This window comes from Rhinolophus hipposideros, assembly GCF_964194185.1.
Source record: "Rhinolophus hipposideros genome assembly, chromosome: 16".
Classification (NCBI taxonomy): domain Eukaryota; kingdom Metazoa; phylum Chordata; class Mammalia; order Chiroptera; family Rhinolophidae; genus Rhinolophus; species Rhinolophus hipposideros.
This window is the reverse complement of record NC_138062.1, coordinates 22254732-22273226: the sequence shown is the minus strand read 5'-3', so window position 1 is coordinate 22273226 and position 18495 is coordinate 22254732. Positions and strand designations below refer to the sequence as shown.

General features: G+C 45.1%; 2 protein-coding genes and 1 long non-coding RNA gene across 11 annotated transcripts in view; 1 reads left to right on the top strand and 2 right to left on the bottom strand.

Moving 5' to 3' along the window:
- Positions 1–9038, top strand: part of LRBA (LPS responsive beige-like anchor protein) — a 570825-nt gene extending 561787 nt beyond the window's left edge. For both annotated transcript variants that reach the window (XM_081075612.1, XM_081075611.1), the window contains exons 55-57: positions 2085–2281; positions 6056–6207; positions 7874–9038. In XM_081075612.1, the coding sequence (XP_080931738.1) occupies positions 2085–2281; positions 6056–6207; positions 7874–7964 (440 nt within the window). In that variant the 3' untranslated portion in view covers positions 7965–9038. The remainder of the gene's footprint in view (positions 1–2084; positions 2282–6055; positions 6208–7873) is intronic.
- Positions 4491–7923, bottom strand: LOC308508632. The gene is made up of 3 exons (XR_013995048.1): positions 7785–7923; positions 5862–6085; positions 4491–5545 (listed from the first exon to the last, which is right to left on the bottom strand). It is a non-coding gene; the product is annotated as an uncharacterized lncRNA (long non-coding RNA).
- A 6173-nt stretch (positions 9039–15211) lies between the features above and the next one.
- Positions 15212–18495, bottom strand: part of DCLK2 (doublecortin like kinase 2) — a 134425-nt gene continuing 131141 nt past the window's right edge. For 4 of the 8 annotated variants that reach the window (XR_013995044.1, XR_013995045.1, XR_013995046.1 and 1 more), the window contains one exon: positions 15212–16509. Coding sequence is in view for 4 of the 8 variants with exons in the window: in XM_081075614.1 (XP_080931740.1) it covers positions 16300–16509 (210 nt within the window). In the remaining 4 variants the exon portion in view is untranslated. The remainder of the gene's footprint in view (positions 16510–18495) is intronic. The other 4 variants (XM_081075614.1, XM_081075615.1, XM_081075616.1 and 1 more) reach the window with 1 other exon arrangement.

Genomic DNA, 18495 nt, shown 5'->3' with positions numbered 1-18495 from the left:
CCTCTGCCCTAAGGTGAGGTCTGAATACTGTCACCTCATGTGTTAGGCTTCTCTGATGGGGAAGCACAGAGGATTTGAGTCTCCTTCTCTGTGTGTTGAACTATATTACTTAGTCTAGCTAACAAGACTTATTAAATATTCAAAGGACTGTGTTTAAAAATGTAGTTGGCCAAAACAATGAAATAGTAGTAAGGAGAGCAGAAATTCTATACCAACTGGAAGTTTTGCCTTCTTATGCCCAGTAATTTCATATATCCTGAGCTAACTTGAGTTATTGGACTATAAGTGATCCAAATTAGATACATAAAATGAACCTATCATATTACAGGCTGTCCTAGCTTTGCACGGTGGTACGAGACCATAAAAACGACCATGCAAGCTGAAACAATGCATGAGCATTTTAATAATCAATGGAAAATTTTATGATTGGTCCATGACCTTTGAAAACTTTTTGTCAAAACATTAAAAATTCTTTACATACACACACACACATACATACATACATATATATGGACATGACAAATATAGTAAAACTCCCATTTACTTAGTACACTATAATGTAAAACATTAGAAACATTGATAGTTCACGTATTTTATTTCTTTGTGAAAATCTTATCAATAGTGCTTTGAACAGTGCTGGCCGCCTTCTCTTTATATAACTTCAGGAGTAAGAATCTTCTCTATGCCTGACCAGTGTCCTACTCCTCTGGATCAGCTTCCAATGTCCTGAACTATCCCCTGGGATTGCTGGAATGTGAAGGGTTTTGCTGACATCCCTTCTGGGACATCACCATTTTAGTTAAAACCGCTTTACCCACTTATGTCAGTAAGTTCACCTTCTCTAATTTATCCTGCACACTCGCAGCAATGTCAGCATTCCCCCAGTCAGCTCTTTCTTCTAAAACTCTCTTTATGTTCCATTCAAATTTCACTTTCAGTTTTACCACGTTTCATTTCCTTATGCGTTGCATCTCTGTTGGATGGTACCGTCTTTTGAGTGTCCAGTTTTGTAAAATGTCCCCTGGGTTTATCCCTGGAGACAGGTGGCACAACTACCTGGTTTGCTGTCCGTGCATGAACTGAGTAACAGGCACGCAGTGACCCCTCCCTGCCGGGCTTTGACTGTGATGGGGCTGGTCACCTATCCTGATGCACGTTACATAGTGGTTTGTGGACTGAAGAGCTGGCCACAAGGTGAGGTGTGCGTGTCCAGTTACTGTGATAACGGAAATTCATGCGTACTTGGAACTGTGCGGAGACTGTCTATCTGCATGTGGGAACACTGAAAACTTAAAAATCCCGAGTGACCAAGAAACAGCTGAGAGCCTTATTTTCAAAGGTGCATGCGTGCTTTAGTCCGCGTGTGAGGAACAGGTCATGATTCCACGCAGCAATGAGTGGTGTGGCCTGCAAAGCGGAGAGGCACATCCTCCAGTTACCAACCCACACACCTCTTAGAACCCACTCATCACAGGCGGTTTGGGTTACTGGCTCCTTCTTTGCTTCGCGGGAAGCCAGCACTCAATACAAATGAAAAAGCTCTAGTAGGTACGGGCTGTTTCAGCCTGAGCTTCAGGGAGCAGCGGAGAAGGATCTCTGTGAATTCACTGGGGAGAGGTGAGGAGGGGGGCTGCCAGGGACCTCCTTTCACATAAAGTAGTGAGCAGTGGGAGGAGCAGTGCTTTGGCCTTCAGAGCTGCCACTATCAGGGCCCCTGTGCGGTGTGGGGAGAGGGTCGTCGGCAGCCCAGTCCTCCCGGAAGCTCTGCTAGGATTGGAAATTTGTCCAGTTCCTCTCTAAATTCCTGCCGTTTTTAATCATCTCTTTGCATAATGAATTTCATAAGGTAGCTCTCTGCCTCTTGAAGAGAAGTGAACTTGAACGTTTATGACTCAGCTTTCTCCTATCCCAAGTGAAAGGTGAGAACCAGCGTGCAGAGAAAATTTTGCAAAATAACTTACATACAATGTATAATTTTTTAAGGCTTCCTACAACTATAATCCTGTTTGATCTGTGCACAGGACTCGGACCACATCTGTCCCCATTAAAAAAAGGAATTTTGCTTTTTGTTTCTCTTTTCTCAGAAGGACCATGTCTCATACATTCCATGAATGGAGACTTGTTAAGGACTTTGGAGGGTCCTGAAAACTGCCTGAAACCGAAACTCATTCAGGCTTCAAGAGAGGGTCATTGTGTCATATTCTATGACAATGGCTTCTTCTGTACATTCAGCGTGAATGGAAAACTCCAGGCTACCATGGAAACAGATGATAACATAAGGGTGAGTGCCTTACAGACTGTACAGCAGTCGAGATTTTTACCTCCAAGTGTGACAAGCGAGGAGGGAGAGACCTCTGTTGAGTTGTTGAGAGTCTCTTTTCCACGCAGGAAAGAAAAAAAAAAAATGTCAGGTAGCGCTTGGAGGTGGCTTGTACACCTCATGGGCCACAGCATGTCCCAGCTGTGCCGATCGCGTAGCTCAGTCGGAACATTCTGTATATGACATCACCCAGGGAGGCTCAGGGTGAGCTTCAGCTGCAGATGTTTGCATAAAGTCGTGGGAAGCCATTCTGCGTGGCAGTACTCAGCTTCTTTTTGTATCTATGAAAGTTAGCTGGGCATTGTGGTTTTCTGAGTATCAGATCTAAAATAATGCAACAGAGTACACCTAAAACTGTCTCCTCTTTGCAGCCAGTTTCCTCCTTATAGGTGGATGGTGCCGTTATAACTATTTAGGATTGGTATCTAGTTTCAGACTTGACTTTTTTGTGGATAACAAGACCCAAACTTACCAAGTTAAGAGAGTGGGGGTTCAAATTATGTGAATTAGGCAGACGTTTTGTTCCCTTTTGATATGTAAGAAATGGTAATGCTAGTGCACCTTCTAGGGTTTTGCTTCATTTTCAAGCCCGGGCTCCGTAAGTATTAATATTAGAGGTTGAACAAAAGAGGAGGGATTACTCTTTGGAGAAGCTATGCTTTCTAGGTCTCGCCTCCAAACCTCTTGGTGCAGGGTAAGGTAAAATGAAGCTGTGGTGTTCCTAGCACTTTCCAGGATGGGGTTGAGAGTGCATGTGAATTGTGTCCAGCGAGGGAACCCAGGATGTGATGGGGGGGTGGGGAGAGGGTCACAGAGGCCTCTGTCTGGACATTTTCACCATTGAGATTCTTCACCTAGTGCAGATAGATGACATACATTCTCCCAGATCTAGTCTGATCACCCCCTTCTCTCAGGTAAATACAGGGGTCAGGCAGCATTAAGGAATGAAACCCCTAAATATAGATTACAATGATGAAATTGGGGGCACTCACCACTTCTCTATCCAGGGATTGATTTCTTAATTCAGTAAGAGGCTTTCGTCGTCTCTCCCTGAGTTCTCTCCATTGCATTCTGACGGCTGCTACCACAAAGGCTCCCTCTGCTTTTATTTTTCCCTTCCTTACCATAATACTTCATTTAAACCAACTACACGTCAGAGGATTATCCTTTCCTCTTTTCTTTACAATAATGTTGATAATCTGTCACTTTGACTTGTGATTATATTGTCAGCTACACTAACAAATCTGTAAAATAATTTGAAATCCCTTGCTGGCTAAAACAATTTCTGTGGCAGGTCAGTACCAAAGGCTTGGGGAAGTTCCTGGAGGCAGTGTCGGGAGGCTTTCTGCAGACTGTTCATGCCCACTTGTTTTCCCCGCTCTGGAACATTTCCCACTGGATCTTAGGCTTAAACAATCCATTGCTTTTCCCCAGCACTTGATCATACCAATTTGTAAGTGGTGGCACCTGTGTGATTAGGGAGCTTGCCTGGGAGGGAGACACAGGAGAAGGAGAGTGCAGAGGGGAGAGGAAGAGAATAGGAAGGGACAAAGGAGAGAGGTGAGAATAGGAAGGAGAAAGGAGAGGAGAGAGTGTAGAAAGGAGAACTGAGGTAGGAGAGGAGGGAGTATAGAGAGAAGAGTGGTAAGGAGAATGGAGAGAGGTGAGGAAAGGACAAGAGAGGAGAAAGGAGAGAATGGAGCAAGGAGAGGAGAGAGAAGAAAGGAGAGGGGAAAGTTGCAAGGAGGGCGGGGAGGAGAAGACCCCGACAGCAAAGCCACCTGCTGGAGAACCTCTTAATTACCTGCTGGTACCTCATCTCAAAGCCAGTGCAACACGGGATTTCAGAGGATGAGAGTAAGATGTCTCTGAGGCCCTCTTAAAATCTCTAGTGCAACCCAACCTGGATGCTGAAAGGCATATTACAGCTAAGAACTATGTGAATGCTGGTTTGGGTGGCAGGTAGGGTGCTGTCCAGGAAATGTTACCCTGGCTCTTCAGGGGAATCTGGCAAGTCCTTCATGAGAAACGCCGAGAAGCATTTTTCCACCATGGCAGGCATCTGCTGATGAACGTTTTGGGTGCTGATAAATGTCCCATCCTAAAAGTCAAGGTTTTATGTAATTCCAAACAGAACTAGGATTAGAGATTCTTTAGTAGAATAAAGATTAATGGTTTTAATATGTTTTAATATAGCACTTATCCAGTAAAAAGCCTCAAGTATAAAATTCAAGTGAACCACAACCAGCAGGTTAATAGATTCTCATCAGCTGAATTTCATAAGTGTAGCAAATAATTATTAGTTTGAGTCTTCACTACAATTCCCAGATACCCCCTAGAGATTGTCATTTGTGAAATGAATGGAGGAACAGGCTATTGATTTTTAACTTATATTGAAAAAAATCTTACTGTTTGTATTTAGTTAAGATTTAGAGAATACTTCTTCTGTGTAACTATCTTCCACACATGGGTTTTATTTCTTAGATGTCTTTTTGTGTTCTTGAAAGTAAGCTATATTTAAGAGACCACTAAAAGTTGGCATTTATATGAATGTGAATTGAATGGCTATGAGGCAGTCCTCACTTTTCAAAAAAAATTGTCAAAGGGTAGATTAAAGACTTAAGGCAACTGTACTGAAACTGAGTATAAATCAGTGTAAAACCGTTTTTCAGAAGTTGGATTTATTCTCTCTGGCTTGTTAGCACAATCTGCATTCCCACACTGTGTCCATGTGGACATAAGATTACAGGTGTTTGCAGTAACTTTTAGAATTCCCAATGCCACCTAGCTAAAGACAGGAAATGTGCATCTTAATATGCTAGGAAAAGGTTTGGAGGGAAGAGGGCAAGAGGAAAGGAAGGGGTAATAGGATCAGCTCGGTAGGGAAGTTACCTTAAATTTATATCAGGAGTTGGCACACGTTTGCTGTAAAGGGACAAACAGTAAATAGTTTAGGCTTTGCAGGTTCTGTGTTCTGTAGCCATTCCTTGTGAAAGTAGCCATCAACAAATGAGCGTGGCCATGTCCCAATAACCCTTGCTTATGGCCACAGAAATTTGGAATTCGTCACTCGTCATGAAATATTCTTTTGACTTTTTTCAACCTTTAGAGATGTAGCAAGTCTTATAAAAACAGGTGGTGGTCTGCATTTGGCCCGTTTTACGGGACTGAAGCACAAATTCCGTGTCTGCCCTTCCTGTTCAGCACTGGCAGGTGCAGTCAGTCCTGGGGCGAGAAGAAAACGCTTCTGCCAGGGTTTAATCCCCCGAGAATCTGGAGTTCTCTCTCCACCACATCGCCTTCCCCACTGCTGCCAAGTCCCGCAGGCCTCGTGAAGGTGCCCGCACTGTTGGGGCTGTAGCCCGAATGCTTTGTGGGGACGTGGGGTCAGCGAGCAGTGTCCACCCAGCCCCAGTACAGCTGAAGGGGGTCCCAGTCCGCAAGACGCACCCCTGAAATAGCACGTGTAGAGCAGGAAGAGTTTGCCACCTCCTCCTTTAAAAGGAAGAATTTACAAAGCAGAAACTCCAGCATAGCTCACCTCTGTCCGTTTGATTTTGAAACATGGCAGAGAAGTCTTGTACGACTCCTGGTTTCTACCAAGTCCTCAGCTCAGGAGACATGCACACAGCCTGTCCCTTCTCCCTGTGCTGCGTGCGGTAGCTGCCATCCCGCAGGAACTCATCCAACATGGGCTAGAGACTCCGCGCTCCTGAACGTTGCTTTGTCTCACAGGCCATCCAGCTGAGCCGGGACGGGCAGTACCTGCTCACAGGAGGAGACAGCGGCGTGGTCATGGTCTGGCAGGTGTGCGACCTCCGGCAGCTGTTTGCCTACCCGGGCTGCGACGCTGGGATCCGGGCCATGGCCCTGTCCCATGACCAGAGGTAACATGGCCTCCGGGTCTACAAACGGAGCTGGCGGAAACTGGATCGGATTTACTCAAATGGGCTGGGCTGCGGGGGGCACCTGTGCTGTGAAAAAAGCCAGTGAATATTGGGGTTTCCAAGATACTCTCTAAAAAAGGATTTTCTGTCTGATGGCATTGCCACTTCAGACAAAGGCAGAAGTCTCCAGGATGAGACAAGACTTAAGTAACAAAGGCTCCAGTTACAGTGCTGTTAAGCTCTTTATATTTCTTAAAGTACTTCTTCTCCTAAAGTTGTAAGAGCCGTAAACATGTTTAATGTAAAATGCCGTATCCCATGAGGACTCTATTGAGAGATTTGGCATCTTTCCTAAAACCTCCCTACAAGTAGTAAATTTTGGGGTGATCATCTTTATCTGGTGTCTTACTTCCTCTTAATATACAGTCACTCATTTTAGTTTTTTGTGGGTGTTTTTTTTTTTTGTGGTAACAAAATATTTACCAGTTAAGCCATTGTTTTTGGTATACAATTCAGTGGCATTCAGTCCATTCACAGTGTTATACAACCATCACCATGATGTTTAGTGCATATGTTTCTAATTCATTATCTTCTTGATGAATTAACCTCTATATTTATATAGTGTCCTTGTCTCTCTTAACAGATTTTGACTTAAAACCTATTTTGTCTAATATTAGTACAGCACCCCAGCTCTCTTTTCATTACTATTTGCATGGAATATCTTTTTCCATCCTTTGACTCTCAACCTGTTTGTGTCTATAGATCTAAAGTGAGTTTCTTGTAGACACCATATATTTAATCGTGTTTTTTATCCATTCTACCATTTTCTGCCTTTTGATTGGAGCATTTAATCTCTTTACTTTTAAAGTAATTACTGATAAGGAAAGACTTACTTTTGCCATTATACTAGTATTTGTTTTTTCTTACAACTTCTTTGTCCCTCATTTCTTCATTGCTACGCTCTTTTGTGTTTGGCTGTTTCTGTGTAATGCAACACATTTTAGTTCCTAATTTTGATATGAGGTAGTGGGAAGGATACTGAATATGACTTCTAAGGCCTGGTCTTAACCTAACCAGACAGAGAAAGGTCTGAGACAATAGGCTGTGCCAAGAGCAGCTCCCCTCTGAAGTGACCGCTTCAGAAGCTGCTGTGGTCTGAGAACTCAGCCACACATTGCACATGGCCTGTCCTGCCGAGCAGAGCCCAGCCCAGCTGCGGCCACCGCTCTGCTTTCCTACTTTTCACTGATGATCCGTGTGTCAGAGACAACTGTCACTGATGGTTTGCTGCTTCCTCCGGCAACTACTTTGAGATTGTGGTCCTTTCTTTTGATTCTGACACCTAACATAAAAGAGAGGGCTCCCCAGCCCAGGCCCCCTTAGAAATTATCCAGCCTCGTCTGGTCTCATCCTACATGTACTGGCTGTATTTTCAATAAAAAGGCATGCTATGGCTTGGACCCTTATAGAGCGTCAGAGGTGGCACTCTAAGCTTAACTCAGGGCTGCATTTAGTCATCAAAATGCACATCTTAGTTTTCACAAATGACAGCTCTGACTGCCATCTTTGGTATTTACCTTGTCAGTTTGGGGAGGGCAGTTCTTTAGTAACAGATCCCTAGGAAACGAAGAGGTTTGCAAACGCCTTTTCTCCGTCTTTCTCCTAGATGCATCATTTCTGGCATGGCCTCAGGAAGCATCGTTCTCTTCTACAATGACTTCAACCGGTGGCATCACGAGTATCAAACCCGCTACTGATGCTGACAGCTGCAGCTCAGCATCGCCCCCAGCGGGCGGGGAAGCACCCCGAGCATCTTTGTCTCTGAAACAGCGATCACATCTGAATGTAACTTATATTTGCTTAAGAAGCAAAATATTTTTAAAACTTAATTGCTATTTTTGTAGACTTTGCTTGACTTTTTGGGTGGGGGGGGGTATAGCAAAGCAGAAAACTGGCTGCTGGGTTCTGTAGTTTAAAAAAAATTCTATATTTTTAGTCATAATGAGAAGTCTATTTTCACCAATTATGGAAAGATACAGTGGAGTGAATAAACCCATTTATTCTAGCTATATTATGAAAAAACACAATTCCCATTTATCTGTAATCTTGAGAAATATATGATTTTAACAATAGGGAAAATGGGTTATAATACTGGGATAGGGAAATTTTATGCTGTACTTTGGGTCCTGTATTTTTTCAAACAATTGTGCTTAAGCACTGAAGTTTTGGGGATTTAAATAGTAATGTTTAAATTATGGTTAATGTAATTTAAGACATCTCAATGAATTATTTCTATCACTGTTCTTCTTCAAGCATGTTTTAGACCTAGAACATTTTGGTTCGGGGGAGACTATTTTATTTTAATGTGTGGTTAACATAAAGGATGTAATATTATAGCAAGTGTGAACTATTTAAAATGTTTTCCTGATTTGTCGTCTTCATAGCACACCAAAATGAAATGATGGAAATGTTCTTGGGCTCACAGCATTTGTTTTTCTTTTAAAGTTGCAAATACCAAAAGCTCACCCCTGAGGTTTGACTTGGCCCTGCAGGAAGGCAGAGGCTGCATGTGCTCCCCTCCCCCCAACCCAGGTCTGAGAACAGAGGCTACCAGGTGCTGTGGTAGGTCACACCCACCCGTCTTACCTTCTATTTGTTATGAAACTATCTTCACTTTCCTTTTGATTAGCAATTTGTACGAAGAAACAATGTTATTTTGGTGTTGTATAATTCTACTTTTCTAGTAGACTGCTGTGTGGAATTCTGTGAAAAATATTTGAGAAAAGGTCTGTATCACATAAATAAATTCTTTGTAAGTTGTGCACTTTGACATTCCATCTCTATTTTCTCTTGCAACTTACCCAAAGGGGTCCCCGTCTGCTTTTCCACACATTCAGCTCTTGTCTAAAAGCAGATTTGGAATGGAACAACTCAGTTTGACAGAACAAGTAAATGATATTTGTAATTGAATTGAAATGATGGAAATGTATAGAAATATATTTTCTAATTTTAAAACATTGATAAAGCAATTATTTCCCCCCTCAAAAAAAAAAAAAGAGAGAGAGAGTCAAACTGGTTCATAGATTTTGAACCACCACCAGTAAGAGAGAGTCTCTTTAATGAAAACCACAACAAGGGCCTTTTCTGTCCAGGTAGCTCCCTCTTATTGAAACAGATGTAAATGAGAACACTACACCTATGTCTAACAAATCACCAAACAAGGAACTTTATATACTGTCATTTAAGATCCACCATTGCTTTGTAAACCATTAGAGAAAACGATAGATGGTAAAATGTGAGAGAGAAGGAAAGTATGTCTTATTAGAATCAAAGAAATATCCACATTACTGGTAAATTAGCTCAACATCCTCACTGGTATTAACCGGTGATCTCATACTTAGCTATTGCTTAGTCATATGTCGAGCATATGATATTTCAATTATCCCATTTTAACAAGCCTCAAGCAAAATTAATAAAGCAACCTCCTCTTGAAGCCAAAGAAGAAAAGCTGTGCCTCTACTGCCTTTGTTTTTAAAACTTAGAACTCTGGACCTTTAACTGAATTTTCAGCTAACAAACATGGCTGGCATCAACACAGGGACTTCTTAATGATAGCGTCTCTTTCATACAGTATTTGTTAGTGTCTATTCAATATTCATTTATCCAATTTTCACTCCTTGTAAATACATATAAACCAACTAGGGAAACCAATCAAAGTTGACATGGTTTGGGATGAAACTGAACGAACGACAATGGATGGGAAACACGGGCACATTCTGTAAGTGGATGTCGTGGAAAGTGTGGTATATTCAGGAAAGCACAGTGATTTATGGCAGGTTTTAAAATGCATTGCCTTGAGAAATTGAGATTTTCCTGACAGTGTTGACTCTTTCTGAGATATCACCAATCACTTCTGTAATTTAAGAAATACCACCAAACCTCTGGAGGAAGGCATGAGGGCTTGGAGAGCAGAGAAGATGAAAATCTGACAAACACACTGATAGAAACTGGTGGCGTCTCTTAGATGAGCATCTTGGTCCCAAAATACAGCAAACCTCCATAAATAAATGTTCTCATAAATTAATTCAGTAAAAATGAACAATTTTGCTCCCTGAAATAACATCACACTTCAGTTCCACTTCTCAGTATACAGGACAAGAACATTCAAAGTATCCTGCATGGGAACCTAAGAGCTCTTAGGACACGAGGTCAGTAACTTACACCCCAGGGCTGGCCTTTTCCATTCAGCTCTGAGAGCAGAGTAGAGCAGAAGGGCCAGGCGCCTGCCCTCACATACCTGGTGCCACATGTCCTCCCACTTTGCAGTCAGAAGGCCAATGAGATGGCAGAGGTCGTGCGGCTGCAGCCAGATGGCACATCCACTTTGCACCCTTTTCAGTAGAGTTGAGTTAAAACAGCAGACAACAAACAGATCTATCAAGAGAGGTATCTGGTTCCTGGCCATGCCAATCGTGGACCTGGTTTGGTCCGTCCTGCGTCAGCCCTGCCCACTCCATCACTGCTGAAAAACCCAGCAGACTGATGACACAGTTCCCTCTGCGTCAAGAAGCAGAAGTGTCTTTCAACAGTTGGAAGGATCCCACCACGGAACTCAGAGGAGCTTTGCCAGTTCCTGGTGTGTGTTTTAGATCAGAGACTAGCAACCAGCCTCCGACCATCACGTGCCATCACATTAGGCCAAAGCATGCTCACTCACACAGAAAGGAGGGGGACGTGACTCAAATCTCAAAATCTGCATAAACCATGTATATCAGCAAATACGCCGGTGCTTCTCCTTGGCCATTCCTGTTCCTTCTCCCCCATCAGAGGAAGGAAAGTTGTCTCTAACTAGGAGAGCAGCCAGCCTCGCTACCTCCCTGTTTTGTAGCATAAAGTGTAATGATGCTAATCTTATATGCATTACAAGTTGTCATTGCAGAGGAAGCGGGGAAGTTGCAAAACGTCCTAACTGTAAAAAGGAAAAGACCATAAATAACAAATCAATACAATAGCAAAATTAAAAGACTTAATCCTCTTCTGTGTCCTTTCAGATGAGTAAGAGACAACTTTCAGATTTTTTTTTAAGATAAAGATTTGAAAGGTGGAGTCCATGATGCATATTTTTGGGTCCCCTAAGCTCACCATTTAAAAAACTCAAGGCTACAATGAATGACACTGACTCATCCCTGCCAGCCCTCACTGTTGTGAACCAGAAATGCAGATTGCTTACACCAAGGGCCATCACATTTTTCTCTCTAATGAAAGCCAGGGTGGTTTGGCCTCTAGGCAAACTATCTTCCTGCGACAGCCAGCCGCTCCTGCAAGGGAAGAAGGCAATCTACAAATGTTCCTGGGAATTTTGAGACCTCAGCAGTCATATGCCCGAACCATTAATTATTTTTCCGTCTGAAGTTTGGAATTTTTCATTGCCAAAACCAAGATTTTAGGGTTGCTGGGCAGGCTTGTTATTTCCTCAAACCTGGCAGGAAGCAGCTGGCTGTTTTGTAGCTTTGGACTTGGCTAATTTGAAAGACATTCTCCAGGCCCGACTTCAGCCTCAGCACAGACAGGTGCCCGACCCTCCCACCTCGGCCCACCGGGCTGAAACCATCCGACCACACTGGAAGCCTGCGGTGCACAGCTCTGCCCCAAATGAAAGGGCTTGTGTTTGGGAAGGGGCATGACAGGAGCAAATGACTATCACACTACCAAATATACCCTACCCTTTTTTCCCTTCAGCTGTTCTATGGAGGCAACTCCTCCCCACAGCTAATTGCCTTTGAGTTCAAGGCTGCAGGTTTTATCATCAGATAGCCCCTTACCACCCACTGGCCAAGACCAACTGGAGTGGTGGCATACATCAGCCTCCCTCCGGAGAATTACTCTCTTCCTCTAACAAAACTCAAACGCCCCTGCTCCGATAACCCCTTAGCATCGATTTTCTACCATTTTGCCAGGTGTCTTCCCAACTGACTGCCGCCTTGTTGCACAGACGTCCCCTCTAAGGCATCTGTGACCACCTAGGGTACAGCTCAGTTATAAGGAAGCTGCCCCGTGGCCGGGAGAAGCCGGTCCCAGCTCAGGAGGTCTGGATGAGCTCCTGACCCTTTCTGAGTTTCTGCATTTAAATGGGGATGTTGCGTCTTTGTCTCAGGACTGTGGTGTGGCTCAAGTGAGAGAAAATGAAAGACTATCAACTGAAAACTTTCATGGTTATTATTTAACAGGTAGGCATTTCTAAGAACCTCTTGGAAATGATCACCTCTTTAGAAAGCAGCTAATTCTGTCACTACACTGTTCTGCGTTTAGAATCTTACCCCAGCTCTGTGCTCACACCTGGCCCTTCGTGCCTCCTTCATACTGACCCCGGGCCACCATCCAAAGCCCCTGAGATAAGTCTGTCCCCTGCCGCACGACCAAGACATCTTGTAGACGAGCCTCTAGCTTCCCGCACTAATACCTTACAGTTTTTCCCACCAGTCCTTGGCTGCCAGGACATGAAACCCCTCCCACTCTTACCAGCACCACAAACCTCGAGGGCCCCAGAACAACTCCATACCCAGGAAGGCGCCACTACAACTGCCCACAGTCTGCACATACTTCTCAGGACGCAGTGGAAGATTATGCTGACGTGTAAGCAGCTCTGTTGGCACCTAATGAAACAGCGGTCCCTGAAATTCTCCACTCCCAGTCCTTTCACGGGAAGCAGTGCCCGCCCAGGCCTCGGGCACTCCTGTAACAGAACTGCAGGGCTTCACACTTTGATTTCATACCTCATATTTGGATTCGTGTTCTAACCTGCTGAGATCATGCTAAATCCATTCATTCCACATAAAACCATGGAGAAGCATTCTTTCTACATCACCATTCACATCATATGCCAAAAACAAAAACAAAAACAAAACAATAAGAACGAAGACTGAGAGCTGTGGCCTCTCGACAGAGCTGTCCAGTATGGCAGGCGTAGCCACGGGTGGCCAGTAAATCTTGAAATGTACCATAAGTGTCAATACGTACCCGAGTTCAAAGAATTAGTACAAGAAAAATATAAAATAGCCCAATGATTTTTTTATACTGATTACATGTTGAAATAGTACTTTGGATATATTTAGATACATTGGGTTAAATAAAATATAACATTAATTTCACCCGTTTTTTTTTTAATGTGGTACCAAAAAATGTTAAATTATGTGGCTTACATTATATTTCTATGGGACAGCAAACTGTTCTAGAAATCTCTAAGACAACATCATTAATCAGCAGTCTTCCTTTCCATATGGTTCATCTGTCCTCATTCTCTCCTAATTCACCTTTCACAATCTTACCCATTAAAATATTTCTGGGAAAGTTTTGCCCGATGCTTTCAATCCATGTATTTCCACATCACAGCAACCTTTATGAAGAAAGAGAGACACACACTCACTGAATCTTGGCCCAACTGCTGAGCCCAGCAGGCACCTCCCAATGGCTTTGGCAGGTCACCACTCCCTTTTTCTACCCCTATTCAAAGGTCCGTTTCTTTAGACGTTGATCACCTGCTCAAATAAAGGAATGAACATAAAATAAGCACATACCATTCTCCCTGTGCAGGAGGAGAGGAACCCAGCCAGTACACACCTGTATTTACATTCTGAGAACAGAGTAAGAGCTCAATAAATGTTTGCTGAGCGCATGGGCGAATGGACAGTGTGCTTGTGTCAGAACTGTTATTTCAGATCGTTATTCAGATGGCCACTCACATCCAGGCCTTGATTTGCCCCCTGGATGATGGAGACCCAAAAAGCACAGGCTTTTGACATTGGCAGAACCTAAAACTGCCTTGTGGCTCTTGTCTCCTGCCACGACTATGACCTGGGTTATGTCACCTAACTTCTTGGTTTGCTCTATTCATACCACAGCTTGCTCTTGGTGTTTGTGGGATAAAGATAATTACGAAAGAACTGCCAGGCCTGCTGCCAGACCCCGTGCATGCTACTTCCCTTCCCTAGGCCAGCCCGATCCCCGCCCCCACCATGCCCCAGGCCAGCTGAGCGTGGCCCCGAGGGTGGGAGGGAGCATGTGCCTTCATCCTGTCACCAGTGACAGCCACTGCACTAGCCACATAGTTTCTTAAGTTTCTAGCAGATGTCTTTGAACCTCACAGTTCAAGGGAGGGGGGTCAGGTTTCAGGCTCTCACCAGTACCGAAGGCCTTGTTCCATCACTTTTCATTTTTATGCCCCTGCCTTTACGTTACCTCTTTCCTTTCCATTAACAAAAATATTTCCATTGGAAGCTATGAAAATGTTGGCTCTGTAACAAGTCAGTGAGGAGAGAGATAAGCAGCACTTTCCAAACCTGTCCATCACAGCCTGCACCGACGGCAGCTGTGGGCCCAGGAAGCCCATCTATACTTTGTAACCAGCCTCTGGATCCTAGGTGAGTGCCAGCCCAGAGAGAAATCATTGTATGATCACCTCATATAGTTATTTGAACTAAAAGGTCCACAGCTGAAGTAGATGGTTTCAAGCCCTGGAGTTGTACAGCCTCGAGAAATTGGGGACAGGCGCAGTACCTATGGCCAGGGCCACAGTCAGGCAGACATTATGAGGGAACAGAAGACAAGAGCCGAAATGCACTGAAAGAAGTAGAGACAGGAGACGGCACAATCTCAGAGAGAGACAGATGGACAGAGAGAGAAAACACACAGGCAGACGGGAATAGCTGCCCCGACTCCCATTTCCAGTAAAACCTTACCTTCCTGACGTTGGCTCCGTCAGATTCCCTCTGTTGGGCCAATGGTCCGTTTATTCTTAGCTTTTGTTTGCTACAAGAGCTTCTGCACCTGTAATCAAATAAACTTCCACCGAGACACATCTCCATGTGTTCTCCTCACGCATCGCTCTTCCCCCTCACGGACCCGGCACGTCACGAAAGCAGACACTGGCACCGGCCGGAACCTGGACCTTTGATGCCACAGCCTTTGCAAAACAACAACAACACAGAAACCTCTGCCCACCCTGATTACTTTTTCTCAATAAGGAAGAGTTTATTGCGGGTTGGGTACACTTGTAGGAGGCAAAAATCTAACCGTGACAATGCACTACAGGGCCCACCAGTTTAGAAGATGAGCGGGTGAAACAAATACATTGATTATGTACAGTTATTAAAAAGAGCAGGGTGGTGGAAAACTGCCAGCAGCCTTCCAGTGGGTCAATAGCGGGGTGTCTGCGGGGCCCCTTCTGCCCCAGTCCTGCCTGTGCCTCGGCGTCTGCACGGCTGCCCTTTCCACCTGCCCCAGCTGAAAAGCAGATGAGGAAATGAGACCGGTGGCTACTCTTAGTTTATCCTGCTCCACTAGTAGCTGGCGTGCTGAGAAGAAACCACCTCCACGGTGGTGCCACACACGCAAGGCCTTTCATTAAAAAGCCCCAAGGACAACTTCATGAGCATTTTTTAATTCATATGTGGGAAGAGTTGGGGGGGAAACACAACGTCGAGCGAAGAAGGTGCCCTTCCCCTGTGGCCTGTATACAAATAAATACCCAGTGTCTTACGCAAGCCCATCACCCCAAGCTGTGTGTGGCTGCTCCTCTGGGCACCTGAGAGCACGTCTGGGAGTCTGGGATTAGGGTCTGGTGACCCGACTGTCCTCTTAGCTGCTCGTTTCTTCTGCTGGAAAGCCAGTCCTCCAGCCCCCCTCAGCAGAGGAAGGTGTCATGTCACCTCTCACAGGACACCTACCAAGGGACAACCGCAGTTCTTAAGCTCTTTGTAAGAAAAAAGGAACACTCTGACTTTACTTAAATAAGGGAGGGGTCTTGGCTCATCCAAAGTGTTTCTATAAAAAAATGCATTCAATGCTGGAATCAAGTTACACATTCTCCTGGTGACGCTGTAAAATGTCCACTGAACCGAAACAGATAATTTAAAACAAGCCACTCTGCGTATGTCACCAAAGTGTGACTGCATATGACACCGCTAGGAACTGGAGGACAAGCCCGGGGCACTGGGCTCCTGGCAGCTCGGAGATGCCAGCAACCTGACAGCCAGCAGTCAGCAGAGGAAGGCGCGGCCGAGAGAGGGCGACAGGGCTCAGGCCCGCCTGCCACGGTCAGTCACGGTGACGGCGCCAGGTCCCTGCTCGCTCACAGCCCGTGGCCACAGGAGGTTCCGGAGGGAGAGGGGCTATGGCTGCCACCCCGGACACAGGGGTGTCCTCGGCGGAGAGAGGAACTGAAGAGGTGGGCTCCGTCCCGGGTCGGCCGCTGTCGTGACAGTGTTTGCTGCAGAAGATCTGCCCCTCCTTATCTAGAGCCGTGTTCTGAGGAGAAACCAGCAGAGATGACACGTCAGCCTGGCCAGGGCCCGGGGCACAGCCACCACGACAGAGCACAACACAGAGCATGCACGAGGCTCAGAAACAGAAGAGGAGAAATCACCTGAAGGCCCTCTTCTAACGGACGCCTAAGAGCACACAGCCCGGGCAGCAGGCCGCGCCTGGCCTCTGCCCCCACTGCTCGGTGTCTTGCCTCGCTCTGAGCTGCACCTGACTTCTGAGTAATTCTTCCTGGATCCAGACCTTAAGCCCCAAAGCCCCAAAGAATCCTGGGACAATAAAGCAAACCCTATGAGAATATTCGCGAAAACTTGACGGTTAACTTTTCTAAAGGAAGTTCTCCATCACAGATGGAAAAGTTTCTCATGGTCATATAAGTACGTAATCCCCTTACAACCCAGGTGGCTGCATAATCTAGAAAAGTCCTGGGGATCCGATGGTACAATATTACCCATTTTCAGGTCCTTCACGATCCCCTCTCCTGTTCTTCTTTAGCTCATCAACCCCCAAACTTCTAAATCTGCTCCACTCCGCAGAGAGCACAAGAAATAGCCACAAACGTGAGGAAATTGCCTTGCTTTCTGACCTTACACCAGGAGGTTAGAATAGTCTACTTTTCTGTTTCAACTCTGAGGCTTTCTTGCTTGTCCAGTGAGACCCAGCCAGCTGCCATCTGACAGGGTTTTACAAACATGGGGGAGCTTTCAGCTCTCAGCTACCTTCAGCTACAGGGCACACCATCAGAAGGCATTCGGTAATCTAACTACCCTGGAGAGGGGGGAAATGGACCACCGATTCTTCAGAAAATATGAATACATGACAGGGCTTTATACTAAAACAGATTTGTGTGGCTGCCTTCAGGGCACTTGGTGTCAATTGTCAAGAGGATGTTTTCCACAGGCCCTCCCAAGCTCGAGCTCAACATCTGGTAATTCCCAAGGACAATTTCATTGACCTGGAGAAGAGGTAACTGAAAAAGCCAAATCAGAAACTTGACCTCACTCTTTAACACGCTTCCAAGCGCCTAGTGTAAGAGGAGGCCTAGCCACCCCTCCATGAGAACCCGGAAAATGGGAAGAGGCAGCCTTCACATTTTCTACCGCAAAATTTCTCCTGGGCAGAAGAAGCCAGCAAGTCTCCAGTCATTTCTCCTTTTCTCTTCCTGTCAGGAGGACATGTATGTGTGTGGCACAACAAAGCATCGCGGAGCCGTTAGTACATACCATTGCCTGGGACCTAGTCAGAGGCAAGCAATGCAGGCGGCGGGAGAGGCAGGAGAAGGGAAGAGAGAAGCAGGGACAGAAACTAGACTTACTTTAAACAGAAGCAATACGACTGAAACAGTTTTGTCTATCTTACATTAAGCCCAAAACATGCCCAAATTTCCCCCCATCTCCCGAAAGCAGAATAATCCCTTCAATGAGGGAAAAGCAGGACATTTGAATTCATGGCCTCTGAAGTCAAGACACAAGAATCAGGTTTCCTGTAATTCCCTTTTCTGCCACAAGATGGCGCCTTCTAGTCCCCGAGGCTGGGGTGAGCCTACTGAGACAGACAACACGCCCTCTCTGTAAAGGCACTGTTGGTCCTTTCTTCTGTAGACTAAGGATGCGCCAGGGAAAACGCAAGTGCAATCCCAAACCACCGGCCTGTCCTAAACCACATCTTACCCAATTTAATTCTCTTCTCTTATCCCAAAGGCTAGCTGACACTACACTGTCTTACGGATAAAAACACAACTTTGCAAATGTAGTTGGCGAAAGAGTATAAAAACCTTTATTCACAAAGGTACCCATCTTATGCTGTCACTCACAAAAAAGATGCCTTTTCACGTAAGTGGAAGACAGCATTTATCAGAACTGCTGGAGTCTTCCTCCTATACTCTGCCCAGCTTTTGATCTGCCAGCTTTGGATTTGCGAAGGAAGGTAATATGGCAAGCTGAGAAATTTCTGCAGTTTTCCAAGGGTGTG